The sequence below is a fragment of the Zootoca vivipara genome, chromosome 9 (assembly GCF_965207765.1).
Source record: "Zootoca vivipara chromosome 9, rZooViv2.hap1.1, whole genome shotgun sequence".
Taxonomy (NCBI): domain Eukaryota; kingdom Metazoa; phylum Chordata; class Lepidosauria; order Squamata; family Lacertidae; genus Zootoca; species Zootoca vivipara.
Window position 1 is genome coordinate 38,424,525 of NC_142592.1, and position 18,302 is coordinate 38,442,826.

Below are 18,302 nucleotides of genomic sequence, written 5' to 3' on the forward strand. Positions count from 1 at the left end.
GGAGCTGCCTAGTCCATAGCCCAACCCAGTATCACATCCTCTAGCTGAGCAAGGACAAGATGCCCATTCACCATCCTGCCCAAGTGCCACTGCACTGTTTATTCTGGTTATTTCATCACACCTGTGGCTGAGAGGAGGGCTAAGTGAAAAGCCAGCCCCTCCTTTATTAATCTGTGTGGTGGGGCAGGCATTCCTCAACTGCAAGCAGCAAATGCATCTTTATTTCTCTCTCTTCTTCAATGGAAAAAGAACTTATTCACAGCTTCCTCATCTGAGTGAAGATCAGAATGAGTAGTAATGTTTATGAAACAGAGTGAGGGATACATTCTTTGCACACATTCCCACACTTCAGGTCATTTGGGGGATCTTTGCTCATATTGGGAAGGACTTTTAAAATGTTACCAACTTCTGCAAAATTCAGGATTCCCTTTAATCTACTGATATATGCTTCTTCTACATAGGTGCTGCCTTTTTGTGAAGCTGGGAAACAACAACAGCAGCAGCAGCAGCAGCAGCAGCAACAACAACAACAACAACATCGGCCCTATATTATTGTACATGTAAAGGCCTTTTTGGCTTTCAGAGATTTTAAAAGGTTTAAATTCAAAGCGAACAAAAATATTCCAATAGTAAAACCTCTCAACTCTTCTTTTTGAAGTATTTGTAAGTATGTAGTTGTTGTCTCATTTTACCAGCCAGACTGCGTGGGGATTCTATTCACATAAACAATAGTAGATATGAAATACCTAGATGAAAGCAAATTGGCTCAAAAACAGTTTCCCTTCTTTGCTTTCCACTGTGGAAGTGAGGGTGGATGTTGGTGGTAGAGTATAGAAAATGCATTATTCTTCATGCTGCAACAGGAAACATATATTAAATCAAGGGAGAGAAATAATATGGCAAGTGAGTAGGCAATGGTCACAATTTTATTATTTTCTTGCCAACTAATAATAATAATACCTTTATTGTCAATGTACAACCTGTGAACAATGAAATTATACACAGGTTGTACATTTACAATAAATGTATTATTATTATTATTATTATTATTATTATTATTATTATTTCTTCTAATATGCATGCATTTTTAGGGGTCCTTGCCCTACAAGATGTCCTTGCCCTACAAACTGGCTCAGATAAATTAAAAAATATCTGAGTTTTGGAAAATATGCTCTACATGTCCAGGAATTAATTATCTGGAGTTAAAGGCTGAGGATGTTATCACAAATAAAGAACATTTATTTGCACTGTATCATTTTTTCCAAGAAACATTACATTCTCTGCAAGCCTACTTTATAGCAGTGTCACTATTCTTTCTCTACATTGAAAATTGCAAATGATATCCAGCTGTTCAATAGTGTTTGATTCAACACAATGATTCCATTTAAATTGTGAATAAAAGAGATCAAGGATCATATGTTTACCACTGCTTTATTATCACTAACTAACTAAAGAAACAAATCAATGTCTTGGCATGCTGAAAGGGCTACATGAGTGGGAAGTTAGTCTATTGAAATAGAGAAAATGATAAAGAGTTTTGAAGAGAACAACAACCAGCTGTTTTTCATTATTTCCTCTGATCATCCATTGACAACAGGCTGAGCTTTGCAACAGACAACATATGGCAGTTGGCAGGATGGAAACTGACAGGAAGAGATTTTAAGATAACAGATGATGAGCTATTTTGTCAAAATATCATATTTTAAATTAGTTTTAAAATATGATAAATATGATACTGATAAATTATTTTTAAACTCAATATGTGCCTTTAAGGTGATTAAGAGGTATATTAAATTATTCGTGGTGTGAAGAAAGTGGATAGAGAGAAGCTTTCCCCCATCTCTCATAATACTTGAATCAGGACAGACAAAATAAAATACTTCTTTTGCACAATGCACAGACTGTGGAATTTGCTTTCACAAGATGTTGTGATGGCCACCAACCTAGATGGCTTTAAAAGGGAACTATTAATAACTAGCTGGCCCTGCCACACGTTGCTGTGGCTCATCCCTGTGATGTCCCCCACTCTGTGCCGATCCATGACGTATCCCGCCCCCTCCCAACGGCTTATCCCTGTGATTCCCCCCCTCTGTCCCGACCCATGACGTATCACACCCCCTTCTCCCCCCACCCCCGGCTCATCCCTGTGACTGGTCCCACCGTGTCCTGACCTATCCCGTCCCCTCCTTCCCCCAACCCCCACCCAGGTGAGTCAGTACCTCCATTCGGCCTAGTCTGTAAAGGCTTTGGCCTAGAATGTAAACGGGAGCCAAGGTGCTGTTGAGAGGGAAGGTTTTATAGGTGCAGTACCAGTGTAGCCACCACTAGAGGGTGCTAGTTTGTAACCTGCTTCTTTTCCCAGCATGCACTTTTGGCTGAGTGGTGCGTTCTGGAACAGGGGTTTTGTGGGGTTTTTAACGGGCAGAGGTCTGACATCTGTATTAGCAAACTTTTCTATATCCTTTGGACATTCGCATGTGATGTTGTGTCAAAATTTCACCTCAATCGGTTAAGTGGTTTTGGTGAAAAGTGGAAACACACCCACATGTACTTTTTACACTTTTATATATATAGATAATAGGGGTGCGGGTGGTGCTTTGGTCTAAACCACTGAGCCTAGGGCTTGCCGATCGGAAGGTCAGCGGTTCAAATCCCCGCGACAAGGTGAGCTCCCGTTGCTTGGTCCCAGCTCCTGCCAACCTAGCAGTTCAAAAGCACGTCAAAGTGCAAGTAGATACCAGTAAATAGGTAGCGCTCCGGTGGGAAGGTAAACTGTGTTTCCGTGCGCTGCTCTGGTTTCACCAGAAGCGGCTTAGTCATGCTGGCCAAATGACCCGGAAAAACTGTCTGCAGACAAACGTCGGCTCCCTCGGCCCGTAAAGCGAGATGAGTGCCACAACCCCAGAGTCGTTCGCGACTGGACTTAACTGTCAGGGGTCCTTTACCTTTCTTATTGTTAAATAATAATAATAATAATACTGTAATTCAACTTATACACCACCCTATACCCGGAGGTCTCAGGGCAGTTTACAACAAGATAACTAGATAAATTCACAGGGGATAATCAATGTCTACTAGTCATGATAGCTATATAGGGTACTTTATCCAGGATCAGCAGAAACATGCCTCTGAATGCCAGTTGCTGGTACTCAGTGGAACACCAGCAGATGGGATTCTGTGGGAAAACAGTGAAGACAGCCATTCCCCCCCCCATCATGTCTGCTTATGAGCTCCCACAAATTTTGGTTTGGTCACTGTGGAAAATATGGTGCTGCGCTAGTAGATAGGCCTTTGGTCTGATCTAGCAAGGCTCTTATGTTGCTAATTAAAAGCTGGTATGATAGACCACCAATTTGCACCCAAACACAGATACTGAAAACACTGTAAAATTACCGATATCTCACACTAGTCCTAGAGATTACCAGGCAATCTACCAATTTTGCCAAAGTAAAAACACCTCTTTAATTGGAAGCTGATTCTTCAGGAAGCAGATCAAAAAACAGGTCCCTGCAAAGGCATGTGTGCCTTCAGAATGTTTACTGGTGTTGGAGCAGACCTGGTTTGCTACCCTTAGCCTTGCCTCCAGGCCCAGCTCCTGACCCAATGTGTCTGCTATCTGAGCATCATCACTAGCATTGCTGTCTGCCAGCTAATCCCTTGGCACACCATGACCAATACCCCAACTTAATTTCTACAGCCCTAACCCTGGTCCCATGAACCATTTTTCCAACATAGAATTCAAGTTGCTCATTCTTCTTAGGAAACTGACATGAACAAAAACCTTATAACACTGGAGCCAATACACATCTCACTATCTAGTATATTTTGACTTTGGAGGGATCTCTCAGGAGAAGACTCTAAATATTTCAGCTGCATACATGGGCACAGCTGTTGCCTCCAGGTTGTCAGTGACAGCTTGAATGTACAATCAAAACATGGCAGATGAGCCTTTGGCTCCACTCATAATAGAAGGGGCAGAGAAAAGAAGGAAACCCCTAGCCACTTTAAAAAAATTCTTGTAGTAAAACAGCTACCTTGAGTCATCAGCTTTAATAATGTAATCATTATTAATCATTATTAATAAAATAATTTAATACATTTCTGCATTATTTACAGGACTCTATACCCTCCTTTGTGTTAAATATACATATTTGTTGGTATGCTGATAAACAAAGAGTATACTTACACTCCTGCTTGCTCTCTGAAAATAACTGGAACAAATACTAAAAACTAAGTGCTCATCTGGACTTCCTTTTATGCTGTGTTTCTAGGCACAGGTCTGTGCTTTAAAGGTCCTTGTCCGAGCCCCCCACCCCCACTGGTGTTTTCCTGTGAAAACACACTATTTACTGCTGAATTGGAGCAATGCATAGAAAAACAGTAAAGATCAAGTTTTCCCTGTTGATTCAATGACATTAAACTGAAGCAAATTTTCTGCTTGATGAATAACATGAATGAAAGAATTGCTTTCCTTTTGTGCACTTTACATCTGTAGTCATATAAATTCATTCAGCACCCCTGGTATTACACAACAGAAGGAACAGAAGTGACCAATTCGTTTTGGTGGCAATGTTAGATTCATTACATTATCCACCTCTATCATATCTCTTCTTAATCTTTCCCTTTCAAAAGTGAATAATCTTTGGCTTTTAAAATCTCTTCTGTCATTTATAAGCTCTACATGGGCTATAATCATTTTCATTGCCCTCAACTGGTCCTTTTCTAATCCACTTGTTTCTCTTACTGGAATAAAGGATATTAATAGTAAAATAATACTCATACAGTACAATAGCTACTTTAAAATATTTGCAAGGGCACCTTAAAGTATTTTATTTATGTATATCAGGCACATCCAACAGGTAGATCATGACCTACCATTAGATCACTGGACATCTGTAGTAGATCACTGGTAGATCACTGGCTCCCCCCAAAGAAGCTCAACAACTATGGCTCCCCTTAAAAAAGCTCAACATTTTCAACCTGCAGCCCATCAAAACGGCGCTTTCCTCCTCCCTAAAAAAAACCACTCAAAACTTTGACCTAAACCCTAAAAAATAGCCCCTCCTCCTCCCTGAAAAAAGCTCAACAACTTTGACCTGAACCCCCCAAAAACGGGGGAAGATCACTGCCAGTTTTTAACTCTGTGAGTAGATCGCAGTCTCTTGGGAGTTGGCCATCCCTGATGTATATTAACAGTTTGTATATGACTTTTCCTGGATTCAGAAAACCTAACTACCAGGCAAGTTGCTAATCTCCCTTTCCTGAGCAAGGTTCTAAAATGAGTGGTCGCAGACCAGATCCAGGCACTTTTGAAAGAAACTGATTTTTTGGATCCATTTCAATCGGGTTTTAGGCCGAGTTCTGGCACAGAAACAGCTTTGGTAGCCCTGTATGATGACCTCTGTGGAGAGAAAGAGACAAAGGAAACATGTCCCTGTTAATTCTTCTTGACCTCTCAATGGCTTTCAACACCGTCGGCCATGGTGTCCTTCTGGAGCGACTGTTCGAGCTAGGGGTAGGTGGCACCACTTTATGTTGGCTCCAGTCCAACTTGTATGGTCATTCCCCGAGGGTGTTGCTTGGGGAATGCTTTGCAGCCCTGTGGAACCTTCAATGTGGGGTTCTGCAGAGCTCATTCTTACCCCCTACATTGTTCAACATCGACCTGAAACTGCTGGGTGGGTTTTTCTGGAGGTTTGGAGTATGTTGTCAGCAGTAAGCTGATGACACTCAGCTCTATTTCTACTTTCTCTGTCCACTCTCAGAACAGAGGGGCAGGGATAGTTCTTTTACATTCACAATGGCCTTAATGGAACTCCATTGTTTCTTAATGTCTCTGCACTTTGCTAGACAGCTGGTTTGCCTAGGCCAGGGTTTCCTAAACTTGGGTCTCCAGCTGTTATTGGACTACAACTCCCATCATCCCTAGCTAGCAGGACCAGTGGCCAGGAATGATGGGGATTGTAGTCCAAAAAGCAGCTAGAGACCCAAGTTTGGGAAACCCTGGCCTAGGCTAACCCAGGTATTCCTCTGCAGCTTGTATTTTCCCTTCAATATTGTGTATATATTGTTATAAAATCCTGGCGCCTTTCTTCTCTCTGCCAAACTGTGGCAAGAGTGCATGGGATCTCAGGTGCCCACACAGGGGCTGTGTCCCTTTTGAGAATAGAAGATATGGTAGAGGCTGTCATGCTTTAAGAAATAGGGTTTATTTGCCTATTTACACCTTCCATCTGCATGGAGGGGGCCTAGATCTTACAGCAGTGCAAACAGTCCTTTCTTCACCCTCACCAAGATGGACCTCTGCCTTTCTTCCTCTTTCTTCTTCCCAGAGGGCCTTCCCCTTCCCCAGAGCAGTTACCCTGGCAACCTTCCAACTCTCCAGTCTCTTGCCACACCTGTGACAAGGAGTTGTTGACCCTCAATTGCTCTCTATTGTAATGGTGACAGCTCTGTTCTTCCCTCAGTCAGCCAGACTGGTTTGCATAAGGCAGCCCAGGAATCCCCTTGCAGCTTATATTCTCCCTTCATATCACAAATAACCCAATATCCTAGCATTTAAGCGCTGGGAGACTTGGTGAAAGCTGGGCAGCTTTCCCCAGGCCGCTTGCATCTGCACTGCACTGGGGCAGCCTTCTGGCAGGCCATGCAAGTCCATGCTACTTCTCCTGATGTTCCCCAGAGGGTGTGGAGGAGGCCTGGACAAAGGTAAGAGGGAGGGGAGGGAGGGCGAGGGCGCGGGCAAGGAAGGGGCGGCAGGGAGATGGCTAGTGACGGAGTTAGCGGGTGGGGGGGCGCAAATTACCCTCCCAAAATGTTAGGTGAGGTATGCATGTGGGCAACTGGGTAACAATATGCTGGACTAGATGGACCTTTGGCCTGATCCAGTAGGGCTTATGCTCTTATCTCCACAGAGGAAACTGGGATATAAATGTGACCAATTAAAAAAGGTTTGTAGAAAACTCACTCTACTTCTAAACTATTGAGACATGCAAATACAGATACCCACTTTGCTATTAAAGGGAAGAAAAGGGGCCTACAACAGAGTTCCATCTGGTTTTTTTTTTAGGGCTTGAGAGAGACTGGAACAGAAGCCTTGTAATCTATTTCCCTGTAAAATTCTTCCTGTGCCATACCAGTTGTGCTAGTTTGTATCTTTTTAGCTTTAGTTAAACTCATTTGGTTCATCTTAAAACTTGACAACATGTAATTTTCTTTCCAACATTTTAGTCTATATTTTGTTTAGTATTATCAGAATAGCTGCTTCTTAAAAATATCAAATATTTAAAAAACATTTTGCTGTTAATTCTATAACAATCTAACAAAGCACACACATACCGGTAATTTTTAAAGGCTTTTATAAAATGGCTGATGCTGTTCTTTATATTATTGAACCAGACTGCCACCTATTGGAAAAGACTTTAAAAATAATCTGACTAGCTAAGCATTCTATTGATGCTATATTATTATTTTTGTACATGTTTATTACTTCCAAATGTTATCAGTCCTTATTTGTTTTAGGAATCTGTTTCAGTAAAATACTAACTATCCTGGAGCAGAAAGAGGTCAAAGATTGCAGCAACCCCCTTGGGAAAATATTATGAGAAGTTTGAACTGAAAGTACCCAGGTTGATGACATATTATTTATGCCACGTGTTTCAAAGTGGTGGCTCTTTAGGGATTACAGGTATTAGCTAATTACAGTCCATAATTACAATCTCACCATGTTAGTTTGGGGCAATTTTAACAATGTTTTTTCTCTCAAAACATCCTTCTTTTATTGTATCTTAACAATAAGTGAAATCTGAAACTGGATCACATTTAATGTCTACAGGTTCAACCAGTAAATGAGGTTTGTATGATAAGTTAGAACTGGCTCCACTTTGGTTGCAAGAAAACCAATTAAGCTCTTTCATAAATGTTAACATTTACAATATTACTTTGAATTTAGCTCTAACTACTTTGGAGAGAATGATTTATGATCGGAAAGACAGAACAGGTTTACTAGATTTATGTGTTAGATGAAAATAGAATTTACAGTTTCAAAATTCGATGTTAAGAGAGCAACTGATCATCCACAGACAAAGAAAAAAATATTCTCACAAAGGATCAGCATTTTTACCCTGCATTATCCTGAAGAACAACTATAAAATACTACAGCAATACTACATAATATATCAATAGTATATTAAGAGAACTTGGAAAAAGTGCAAAGGTAGACATGGGCTTTATTCTTTCCACATCACTAGTTTTATGCACATTCAGTAGGACTGTCCCCTAATTAAATATTTTTGAAGAAAGGTTATAACTACAGGTATTTCAGTGACCTTCTGACAGTGTTCCTTGGTTATGAATGGAAAAGTTCCATACACAAAGGAACAGGTTAGAATCTATTGATTCCTGCTAGGATTTTGGTTGCTGGAGGCTCAAGTGGCCTCAGTGGCGCAGTGCCTTTCATCAGCTTTGCCTGGTGGCCGAGCTGCACCCGTACCTGGACAGGGATAGCCTAACTAACATCTGTGTATGCTCTTGTAACCTCTACATAGGTTAAAATATTGCAACACATTATACATAGGGCAGCTGGTGCAGAATTCACTGGGACAAGAGGATTTGATTTGGCTGCCAATTAGTTCCCAGGCCCAATTCAAAGTGCTGGTTTTGACCTATAAAGTCTTAAATAGCCCACAATATCTCAAGGACCAGCTGTTGCTATATGAACCAACCCAGACCATGTGCTTGCTCTGCAAGAAGTCCAGAGGGTGGCAACACAATAATGGGCTTGCCCAGCGCCTTCATTACAGATCTTTAGATGGCAGGTGACCATTGATTGATGAACAATCTATGGCCCTTTAAATGTATTTGTGGGATAGGGGGTGGGGGTGGGATCGGGTAGCGATGTTTCTATTTTACTTAATATATGTAGGGTTTGATGTCAGTGTTGCTTGTGCAGGTTCTCTTTTATTTGCTTGTGTTCTTTTGGTGGTGAGAGAGATTTGGGTTGGCCTAGGGTGTGGTTGTTCGTTTGTGATTGGCTGTGGTGGTCTTTGTTTTCATGTGCGCGCACACACACACACACACACACACACACAGACTCACACATGTACGTACATACATATATACATACGTACATACATACTTGGTTGTATCCAAGTATATTCTACTCAGAGAAGACCCATAAAAATTAATAGAACCAAGTTAGCTGTGTCCATTAATTTTAGTAGGTCTACTCTGAATTAGATCCAACCTGTTTACTCCTCCTTTTTAAATAAAAAGCACACAAAATAAAGATGTATATTTTTAGAACATCTTACTCATCTTTTATATATTTTAAATCAAGTTTTGATTCTTCCCACACTTCCCACTTCCATACACTATAAAGGGAAAGAAAGACATATTTCGAGTATCAGCACCATTTACTGTGTATTGTTTACTTCCTCTTAAGGAACGTATAAGGTTAGTTTTCTTTTAAGAAAAGTAGCATCTTAAGCTTGTCTCGCGCCCTGGTGCACGGATCCCTAGGGCGCCCCCCCGGGGGTCCTCCCACCCTCCCACATGCACGCCTGCCACCTCGCCCACACTTTCCTCAGCGGCTGCCTTGGCCGGGGAAGAGCAGCACCGAAGCCTCCTGGGGAGCGCGTTGCACCTTCCCACCAGGCCCCGACCACGGTGCTTCGTCCTCCTCCTCCGCCACACCCCGCAACAGGCCTGCCATGCTCGCCGCTGGGAGGCCTCGATGCTCCGCCTCAGCTGAGCCATCACCGCGCGGAGAGCCGCAGGGCCGGGAAGGGGAGAGCGCAGCCTCTGGAGAGGCTTCGCCACCAGTGTGCATACAGCGTGGGGAAAAGGAGAAGGAGGCGCAGCACGGCGGCGGGACCAGCATAGGGCTTAGCGGCTGGTTGCGCCCCGCCAGGGCCCCCGAGATGCTGGTGCCCTGGCGGAACGCGCCACTACGCCCTATGGCAAAGACGCCTCTGTTTAAGAACATGTTTTAATTGGTTTCAGTTACCTTTCTGGCTGCCCTTATTCTTGTAAAAATATCTGTATATACCCTTTATTCCAGATTCTATGCTTGCTTCTTCCCTTCTGCTAAAATATAGCAGGGTGGCTCTGGTACTGGCATCAGCATCATTGTAGCAGTCAAGAATGCAAAGATTTTTGCTGCATGAGCCAACTGCAGCATTCTAATGGAGCTAGACATCTCTTTTCCATTACTGTAGTGTTCTATGCTCCCCAAGGAACCTGCAGTGCAGTATGTCCTGTATTGTCCACTATGACAAACACTTTTATTTTAATTTCTTCTGGCACATTCTACAACATTTTACAATTTTTCATTATTATTTTTTAGATTTCTACCCCACCTTTCAGCCGACAAGGAAACATCTAAATTAAAACATGGAAATACAATAAATTTAACAACAATGCAAATAATGCAACTAAAACAAGATTAAAAAGCATACAATCACTTCTAAAGGCAGCAATGTGAGAACATAAAACAGGTCCATTTCAAATGAGACAAAAACACAATAGGATGTTAAAAGCTTGACAAAATAAGAAATAATTTGTTACTCTCTTAAACACAAAACAAAGGAAACAACTGAACCCAGCCGGATGGGCTAGTTATAATATAATATGGGCTAGTTATGATAAGTCCTGCATTACCTCCTGAGGAACATATATACAGAATTTATTGTCAGCTGTTCCTATTCCTGTTAAAATGTTACCATTGATAGTTTTATTTAGTATACAGTTTTTGGTTATGCCAAGTGTGGTGGGATTTGAAGTGTGTGTGTGTGTGTGTGTGTGTGTGTGTGTGTGTGTGTGTGTGTGTAAACTAAACGATTTATTAATAGCCAGATACTAAGCCATATCCTGTCTTACTTACTATATTGGATTTGGATTGGCTTTCATTCATCACTGGTTCTTCTTCTGATACTTTGCTAACATTGTCCAGATAGTGTTCAGATTCAGTATGACAAAGCTCTTCCAAAGAATAATCCTTTTCTTGGCACAGTTTGATTTCATCCAGTAGTTTTGACAACTCCCCAGTCACAGCTTCACCTTTACAGAAAGCAAAACAAACTGTCAGCGTAGTAAGCCAAGCAAAACAAGTCTAAATATAATATAAAATATGTTGTGTTAAGCATGCTCTAATCTTAGAAATAGATGTAAACTGCTCAGATGTTAATTCTTATTTAAATACTCTCCTTGGGCATTCTTCTGGAAGTCAGGACTTTAGCAAAACACCATGAAAATTTGCTCTCTGTCCTGATTTAAACATAGGACTCGCTTTCCCTCATTCAGACAGGATTGGCTGTGTTATTTTCACTTTTGGAAAACTTCACATGTTCAGAGGCAACATACTTTTTATTGGTCTTCACTGGGTTTCAGAAATGGGTTTTTGAGCTGTGGATGAGCTCTGCTTCCCTCACTTTCACTCCACAGCCAGCATAAGTATAACCTCCAGATCAAAAGTACATTCCCATCAGTTTTGTTTTTCCCCAAAGTGCTCAACATGTTTGGTGCTTCCTTTAAAACTTTTTAAATAGTTTACTGAAAACTTTGAAATTAGCACCACATGAAAACTCTCCTGAGTAAGGAAGGCATAAAACAAGAGAGGCATGTTAGAAAGTTTAGATCTGGAAATTGCTAGGTACATGTTGAATGACTCTGGTCTTCCCAAATGCACATGTGGAGATGCAGTAGCCATCACAATATATCTCCAAAACAAACTGCCAACCAAGGAAACAACACATACACCTTTTGAACTTTTGCACTGAAGAGTAACCTGTCACACACATGTGTGTTTGGCAGTATTGCCTATGTCTCTGTACCACGAGTTAGATTCCAGAGCAGAAGAGACTATCAAGATTGGCTATGCTCCAGGAAGCAAAGGATACAAAGTACAGTAATAGACTTCAGTACTGGGAAAGTCAGCACAAGACATGTGGTTCATTTGAGGAACACAGGAAAGCTGACAAGAAAGCAACGGTGGCAGACTTTTAGGATGAGTCAGAGGAAGAAAAACAATCCATGAATTGATGTATAATACAGTGGTACCTCTAGTTACCGGACTCGATCTGTTCCGGAGTGCCGTTCGCACCCAAAAAAGTCTGCAACTAGAGCGCCGCTTCTGCGCATGTGTGTGGTGCAATAGAGCACTTCTGCGCACACGCAAGGTGCGCAGAGTGCTTCTGCGCATGCGCGCAGGGCGAAACCTGGAAGTATACACTTCTGGGTTTACCGTGTTCGTATCCTGAAAAAACACAACCGGAGACTGACGCAACCAGAGCGGAGGAGACTGATTACAAGATCCCTGCATTAAAGAGTTATGAGGAGATGGATGAGGTTTCACAGCCAAATTGTCAGGTGCTCAATGAGACCCAACAAAGTTATTCCAGCTCCATGACTGTCCTACCTCACAAGGTACAACCCCTAGAACCTTCCACCTGGGAAGAGACTGAGCAGATACTAGCCACTGGCACTCATCTGTGAAGGGATGCTGCACAGGAAGAGATTGATGCACTACACTAAAACCGAACCTGGACCCTCACCAAGCTGCCCTCCCCCCGCCAATAAGGCAATTGGCAGCAAGAGGTGTTTAAGGTAAAGCAGGGTGTGGAAGGGGAAATTGAGTGTTACAAAATATGACTTGTAGCAAAAGGTTATTGGATTGTTTGACAGTAAAGGGCTGCAAGAAGCCAAGGAAATAACCACACTAATGGTGACTGACTTTCTAAAGAGTAAAGATGGGTCTGAATTCTTGCCAGGCAACAACCAGTACATGTCAGCTATTTGACTAGCCTCCAACATCTGGATTGCTCTTGGTAGGACATAAAGAAATATTGATCACATTTCCATGCTTTAACACATTCAAAGTAAGCAAGTTAGAATAAATTTGACTTTCATTGTTACTACAGAACTGCTCATCTAGATGAGCAGTAAAATTTCAGAATGACTGTGCTTCTCAATACAGTAGTTCTGTAACATATTTTATTATGGAATAATTCTTAGAGAGTATTTACTTTTATTTGTTTGCGTAGGAGAAATCTCTGGAGACAAAACACAAGATTGATTATTTGTCACTGGACATTCCTCTTTTGGTTCCTCTGCAACTGTGGCATTTCCTGTTTCTGTGTATTCTGTAGTAAAAAAATAAACAGGTAAGTAAAAATACCATACTTAAATTAATCTAATTTACTTATTTTTGAATTCCATTCATTTATCCTAATGCAACATGTGTGTGTGTGTGTGTGTGTGTGTGTGTGTGTCTGTCTGTCTGAAGTATTATAGGATATTAAAATGGGATGTCTTAAGACATGCAACTGAATCCCATGTGTACTCAGGTATAAATTCCACTGAGATCTGTGAAACATACTCCCAATGAAGTATGGCGCGGTTACTAGAAAATCTTAAAAGAGACACAGGAAACAAAAAAAACATTCCTTCTGTCTCCTGTTTTCTGTCTCAGACCTTCTAATAATGGTGGCACACCAAAGAGAAAAAGGGACTTTCCCAAAAGGTAATAAGAGGCTTTGTTTTCCTATGGGAAAGTTATGGGCAGCAATGCCCTAGGCCAGTGTTTCTCAACCTTTTTTGGGCCAAGGCACACTTGTTCCATGAAAAAAATCACAAGGCACACCACCATTAAAAAAGTTAAAAAAATTAACTCTGTGCCGCCCTATATTGACTATATAATTATGACTGTAAGAAACACTTGCCAATTGCTGTGTTGGTTGCAATCTCCTGTAATAAGGCTTCACAAGCCGCTGATTGCTCTGCCAGCACAATCCTTTGCTCAGCAAGTTTCAGGTTGAGCTCATCCAGCCAGCTTCTTTAAGTTTGTCTAAAACCACCCTCCCATGGTGGTGGCTGTTGAGAGCTGCACTCGCCCCGCGTCGTGACCCGGCCAGGCACATGACAATGCAAATCGCCCTTCCCGTCGCCACACGTCACGGCACACCAGCCAGCGTCTCGCGGCACACTAGTGTGCCGCGGAACAGCGGTTGAGAAACACTGCCCTAGGCAGCGAAAACACAGCTGTGGTGTGGGTGGGTGTATCTGTTCCAGTTTGCCCCATTTTTGTCACATTGTATAAACTTTTTCATGTTTATCCTTAGGCAAAGGCCTAACAATTTGTATCACACAAGACACAGGAAAAGCTAAGTGACAATCTGTGCTACATACATGACTTTGTTATAGCATTGAAGCACAAGCAGTGTGAAGCATAGTGTAGGATAGAACTTCCATTAAAACTAGCTAGGATCATTTACAGTAATCACATCTTCACAAATTAATAAGTTTCTCTTCATTTAAAATATTAGGCTCTGGAAGGAGTGATATATCTGCCAGATTACACGTTCATTGAAATGGTTAGAAACTCAGCTGTAAAACAAGGCAATCAGAGAATATGCAAGATATGAAGGGCTGACTTAACACAGGCATTGCGATTAGTGAAACACAGCTGCCTTCTTTCAAGACAGGAAATGCCAGGGAATACAGCCATGGATGGCATACAAGCAGGCTCAGCTGGAATAAGCTATTGAATTTCAAGGGACTAATGAGACAGCTTTAGAAAATCCCTCACATATTAACTTAACTGTTCTTCAAATCTAATTTGGCGTTGGGTGGATGTGTTGTACATGTGGCAGCTCTATGTAAATAAAAAGATAGAAAATGAGCCCAATATTATGTGGCCCATGCCAGTTTTAGCATCTATAAAAATACGAGTAAAAAATCTAGTAAAAAAGATTTTCTGAAAATTAAGTGTTGTTTAGCAGCAGAATAAATCCCTGCCCCCCATTCAGCTAAGCATTTTGGTAGATGGATTTATATAATTTATTCTGAGTTAAAACACATCACTGATCATTAACAGTAAAGCTTCTAAGAATTTTCAATTTAGTAGAGGGACAAGACATGGGAGTCCTCTGCCAGCCTTTTTGTAATATCACTCAAACACGTCTAGCAATCTGACAGCCAAATGGAATTAAAGGAATAGTAATTCAGAAGAAAGAACTTATACGGATAGTTGCAGATGATATAATCATTTATACAACATATGTAAATACATCAGCTTAGGAGTTCTATAAATTTTGCAAGAATATGACAGAGTGGCAGGCTTTAAAATAAATGATGGCAAGAATGAGTTGCTATCATGACATACAAAGGAAAAAGAAGAAAGGCAAATTAATTGGAGCATTAAAAGTAGAGCAAAACAGCTCAATATTTGAAAGTATAAATCAAAAGTTTTATAAATAATTATTTCTCCCTTTCAAAGCAAATTCAAAAGCATCAATTTTCTGTTCTGATGACAGCTGTGTAGTCCAGAGACTTATAATATATTGTGCCTCTTTCTTAGTCTGAGCAGAAATGTCAATGTAATCTTACTCATCCAAGTACTTCCATATTTTGAAAGCTCCATGCTCATCTGCATTTGAGTTCACTTTGTTAAAACTGCTGATTAAGTGGTTACGTTATTTCATCCAATATTATATCAGTAAGATACTTCATAATATCTATATCTACTGTATATTAATTAATTTTCATTATATAACAATTTTTTTAAAAGGAAAAAGATACAAAACAAAATCCCAACTTACCCCCTCCCTCCTCCAGGACAGCTCAGTCAGCTCAGTCTAAGTTTGCCAAAGTCCAATATGTTACCATATTTCAGTGGTGGCCATTCTTCAGGGTTACCAACAAAGTATTTTATAAAAGGATGCCACATTTCAACAAAACCATCATTTATTTTATATATTTTGCTTTTTAAGAGCATGGTCACACACAAACATTTCATCCTACCCAATAACACATATATCTAGTTAAAATTCTGAATCTCTTAAAAGTAAAGGTGATTATACGGTGAAACTCCAGCTTATCAACTGGTATCATCTACGGACAATCAGCACTCCCACAGATAATCCACTGGCTGGGGAGGCTTGGCCTGGCCCCATTCAAACAGAGGTGCGAGCCGGAGAGCTTCCTCAGTCTCATGCACACCCGCCATAATTTGCAGGTTTCTACTTTGGCCTTGCTATGAACTGCAGTTGGTCGCCATTGAGGGGCCTGGTAGGAATTTTTCCACTTGGCAGATTGGCATGGGCCATTTGGTTTTCGCCTACCTCCTCGTAGCAATCGTCACAACTTTGTAAGGTTTGGCAGTTAGGCATTGGTTGATCTTATGATGGGGGAGGGGAGGTGTGGCCATCACCTGCCCCTCCAAGTTTAAGCTTATTCCGTTAAAGGAATCCGGGTGTGTGGATCTTGTCCAAAGCCCGGGGCTGGGCTAGGGCCATGCCACGACCCTGTCAGGAACCCTGGGGGAGCTCGAGATGGTTTGCACCAACGGGGCTCCTCTTTAGGTGGTTTACCCTCCCTGCGTGACAGGCAGGAGTCAGATATAGCCGGGTCAATTCCAATGCCTAAGCCAATACCGCTCACATTCTGTAACCAATAAAGTTGTGGCCAAAATTTGCCCAATAACATTAACCTAATATCTGTGCCCTTGTGATTCATTGATGAGGGTGTGATTTCGGGATCTCAACACACAACTGGTATAATCTATGAGCAATCACCACTCCCACAGATAAACAAGAGTGCAAAGAGTGCTGCATTGCATCTGAAAATGATAAAAAATTGAGTGCCTTTGAATTGCCTCTAAAATAGGAAGTACAAATTTTGGAAACCAAGCCTATAAAGATATCCCATTTTTATATTACAGCAAGTGAACATTTTGGTAAAGGCGTGATTAGACATGCAATATTAGAATATACTATACTACATATAACAAAGGACTTTGCAAAAATTCTCATATATTTTGTACACACAAATTTTATATTCATACATTCATATATAATGCATATATTTAATCATATCTTATATACCTTATATATACAGAACTTACCTTGAAGTAATGCAGCAATTTGGAGTGATTGTTGCGATGGATGTTCTTTGAGAATATCTAAAACAGTTCTACCTAAACTGTCTTTTATGTTGGCATCAATTCCTAAAATAGAAATTGTGTATGTACAATTAAAGATTAAACTTATTAGATAAAATATTTTCCAGTATAAATGCAAAACATCAAGACCAGTAATTTAGTGTAAGGCTAATTGATGGCATGTTGGATATAAATACAAGCTGTTAAAAATGTACTAATTAGTATCCTAAATCTCATATATACATTTATGGACTACATAAAAGTCAAATGGCTACAGAAATTTGAAAACTGTTCTTTTTACATTCTTTCACCACAAAACAAAATAGCCTTTGCTATAGAATGCCTGGCAGTACAGCTTTAATTATGGGTTACTCTGAGAGGAGAGGTAGCTATTCATCAGCCTTAACATCAGTAGACATACTCCAAGGACACTGAACATGTCTTAGTTCAACTACAAGGAACACTCATTGTCTGTCTGGACACATGGCAATTGGAAACAGTTTGTTCCACAATAACCCTACTGGTATTCAGCAAGAAATAACAACCAGATAAGATTAAATAGCATGGTTTGAAATTAGAAAAGTGTGAGATTATTTACAACTCATTTGGAGAATAATTATGATTTACCTGTTTCTAGCAGAATGCGTACCACATCCACTTTTCCAAACAAAGCTGCTTCATGAAGTGCACTCCCTTTTTCTGTCTGGAAAGAAATTAAATACAATAATTAAACAGTTTAACCTACTAGAAATTATCTCGTAACTTGTTAACTTACGTTAACTATAGTTAATGTAACTACAGAACGGGTCACTGATTGTGTGTGAATATAACAAAATCATATGCATTCTTCTTAACCACAGAGTACATTCCAATAAATTCAGTGAGACTCAGTCCTCAGAACACAAACATGATGCTAACATTCATAATTACATAATTCAAAATACCAATTGGGGCAGCTGGTAATGCTTAACTGATATCTGAATTTGACCACCATTTCTCCATAAACAGTCCTCTGGCTTAGTATAGTAAACAAGGTTTTACATGGTCATGTTAGTAGTAGCTTAAGCATCCAAAGCAGATGCTTTTTAGGCACATGCAAGAAGCTGTTTATTGTTAATTCCCACCCCCAACGAAACTCTTAATTATTGCTGTAAAACTCATGATTTATTAAACAAGACTGTTTTTCATGACCACACATTTGTACACCATTCCCAGTTAAAAATCCTAAATACAAAAGGTATACATGATTTAAAAACAAACATCCCAAGCAGTTGAAGGACAAGGTCAATCTTGGTAGGTTAAAATAAATCACTTTTTGCATGCTTATACTTTTAAAAACCTGTAACTTAAAGACTATTTCACTTCA

The 18,302-nt window shown here is 40.5% G+C and overlaps 1 protein-coding gene across 6 annotated transcripts in view; it reads right to left on the reverse strand.

The window, feature by feature from the left end:
• The window catches only part of ANKS1B (ankyrin repeat and sterile alpha motif domain containing 1B), a 327,182-nt gene that overhangs the window by 259,868 nt on the left and 49,012 nt on the right, over positions 1-18,302 (reverse strand). For all 6 annotated transcript variants that reach the window (XM_088651954.1, XM_088651950.1, XM_088651949.1 and 3 more), the window contains 4 exons: positions 17,564-17,639; positions 16,901-17,002; positions 13,023-13,139; positions 10,883-11,058 (listed from right to left, as the gene is read on the reverse strand). In XM_088651954.1, the coding sequence (XP_088508080.1) occupies positions 10,883-11,058; positions 13,023-13,139; positions 16,901-17,002; positions 17,564-17,639 (471 nt within the window). The remainder of the gene's footprint in view (positions 1-10,882; positions 11,059-13,022; positions 13,140-16,900; positions 17,003-17,563; positions 17,640-18,302) is intronic.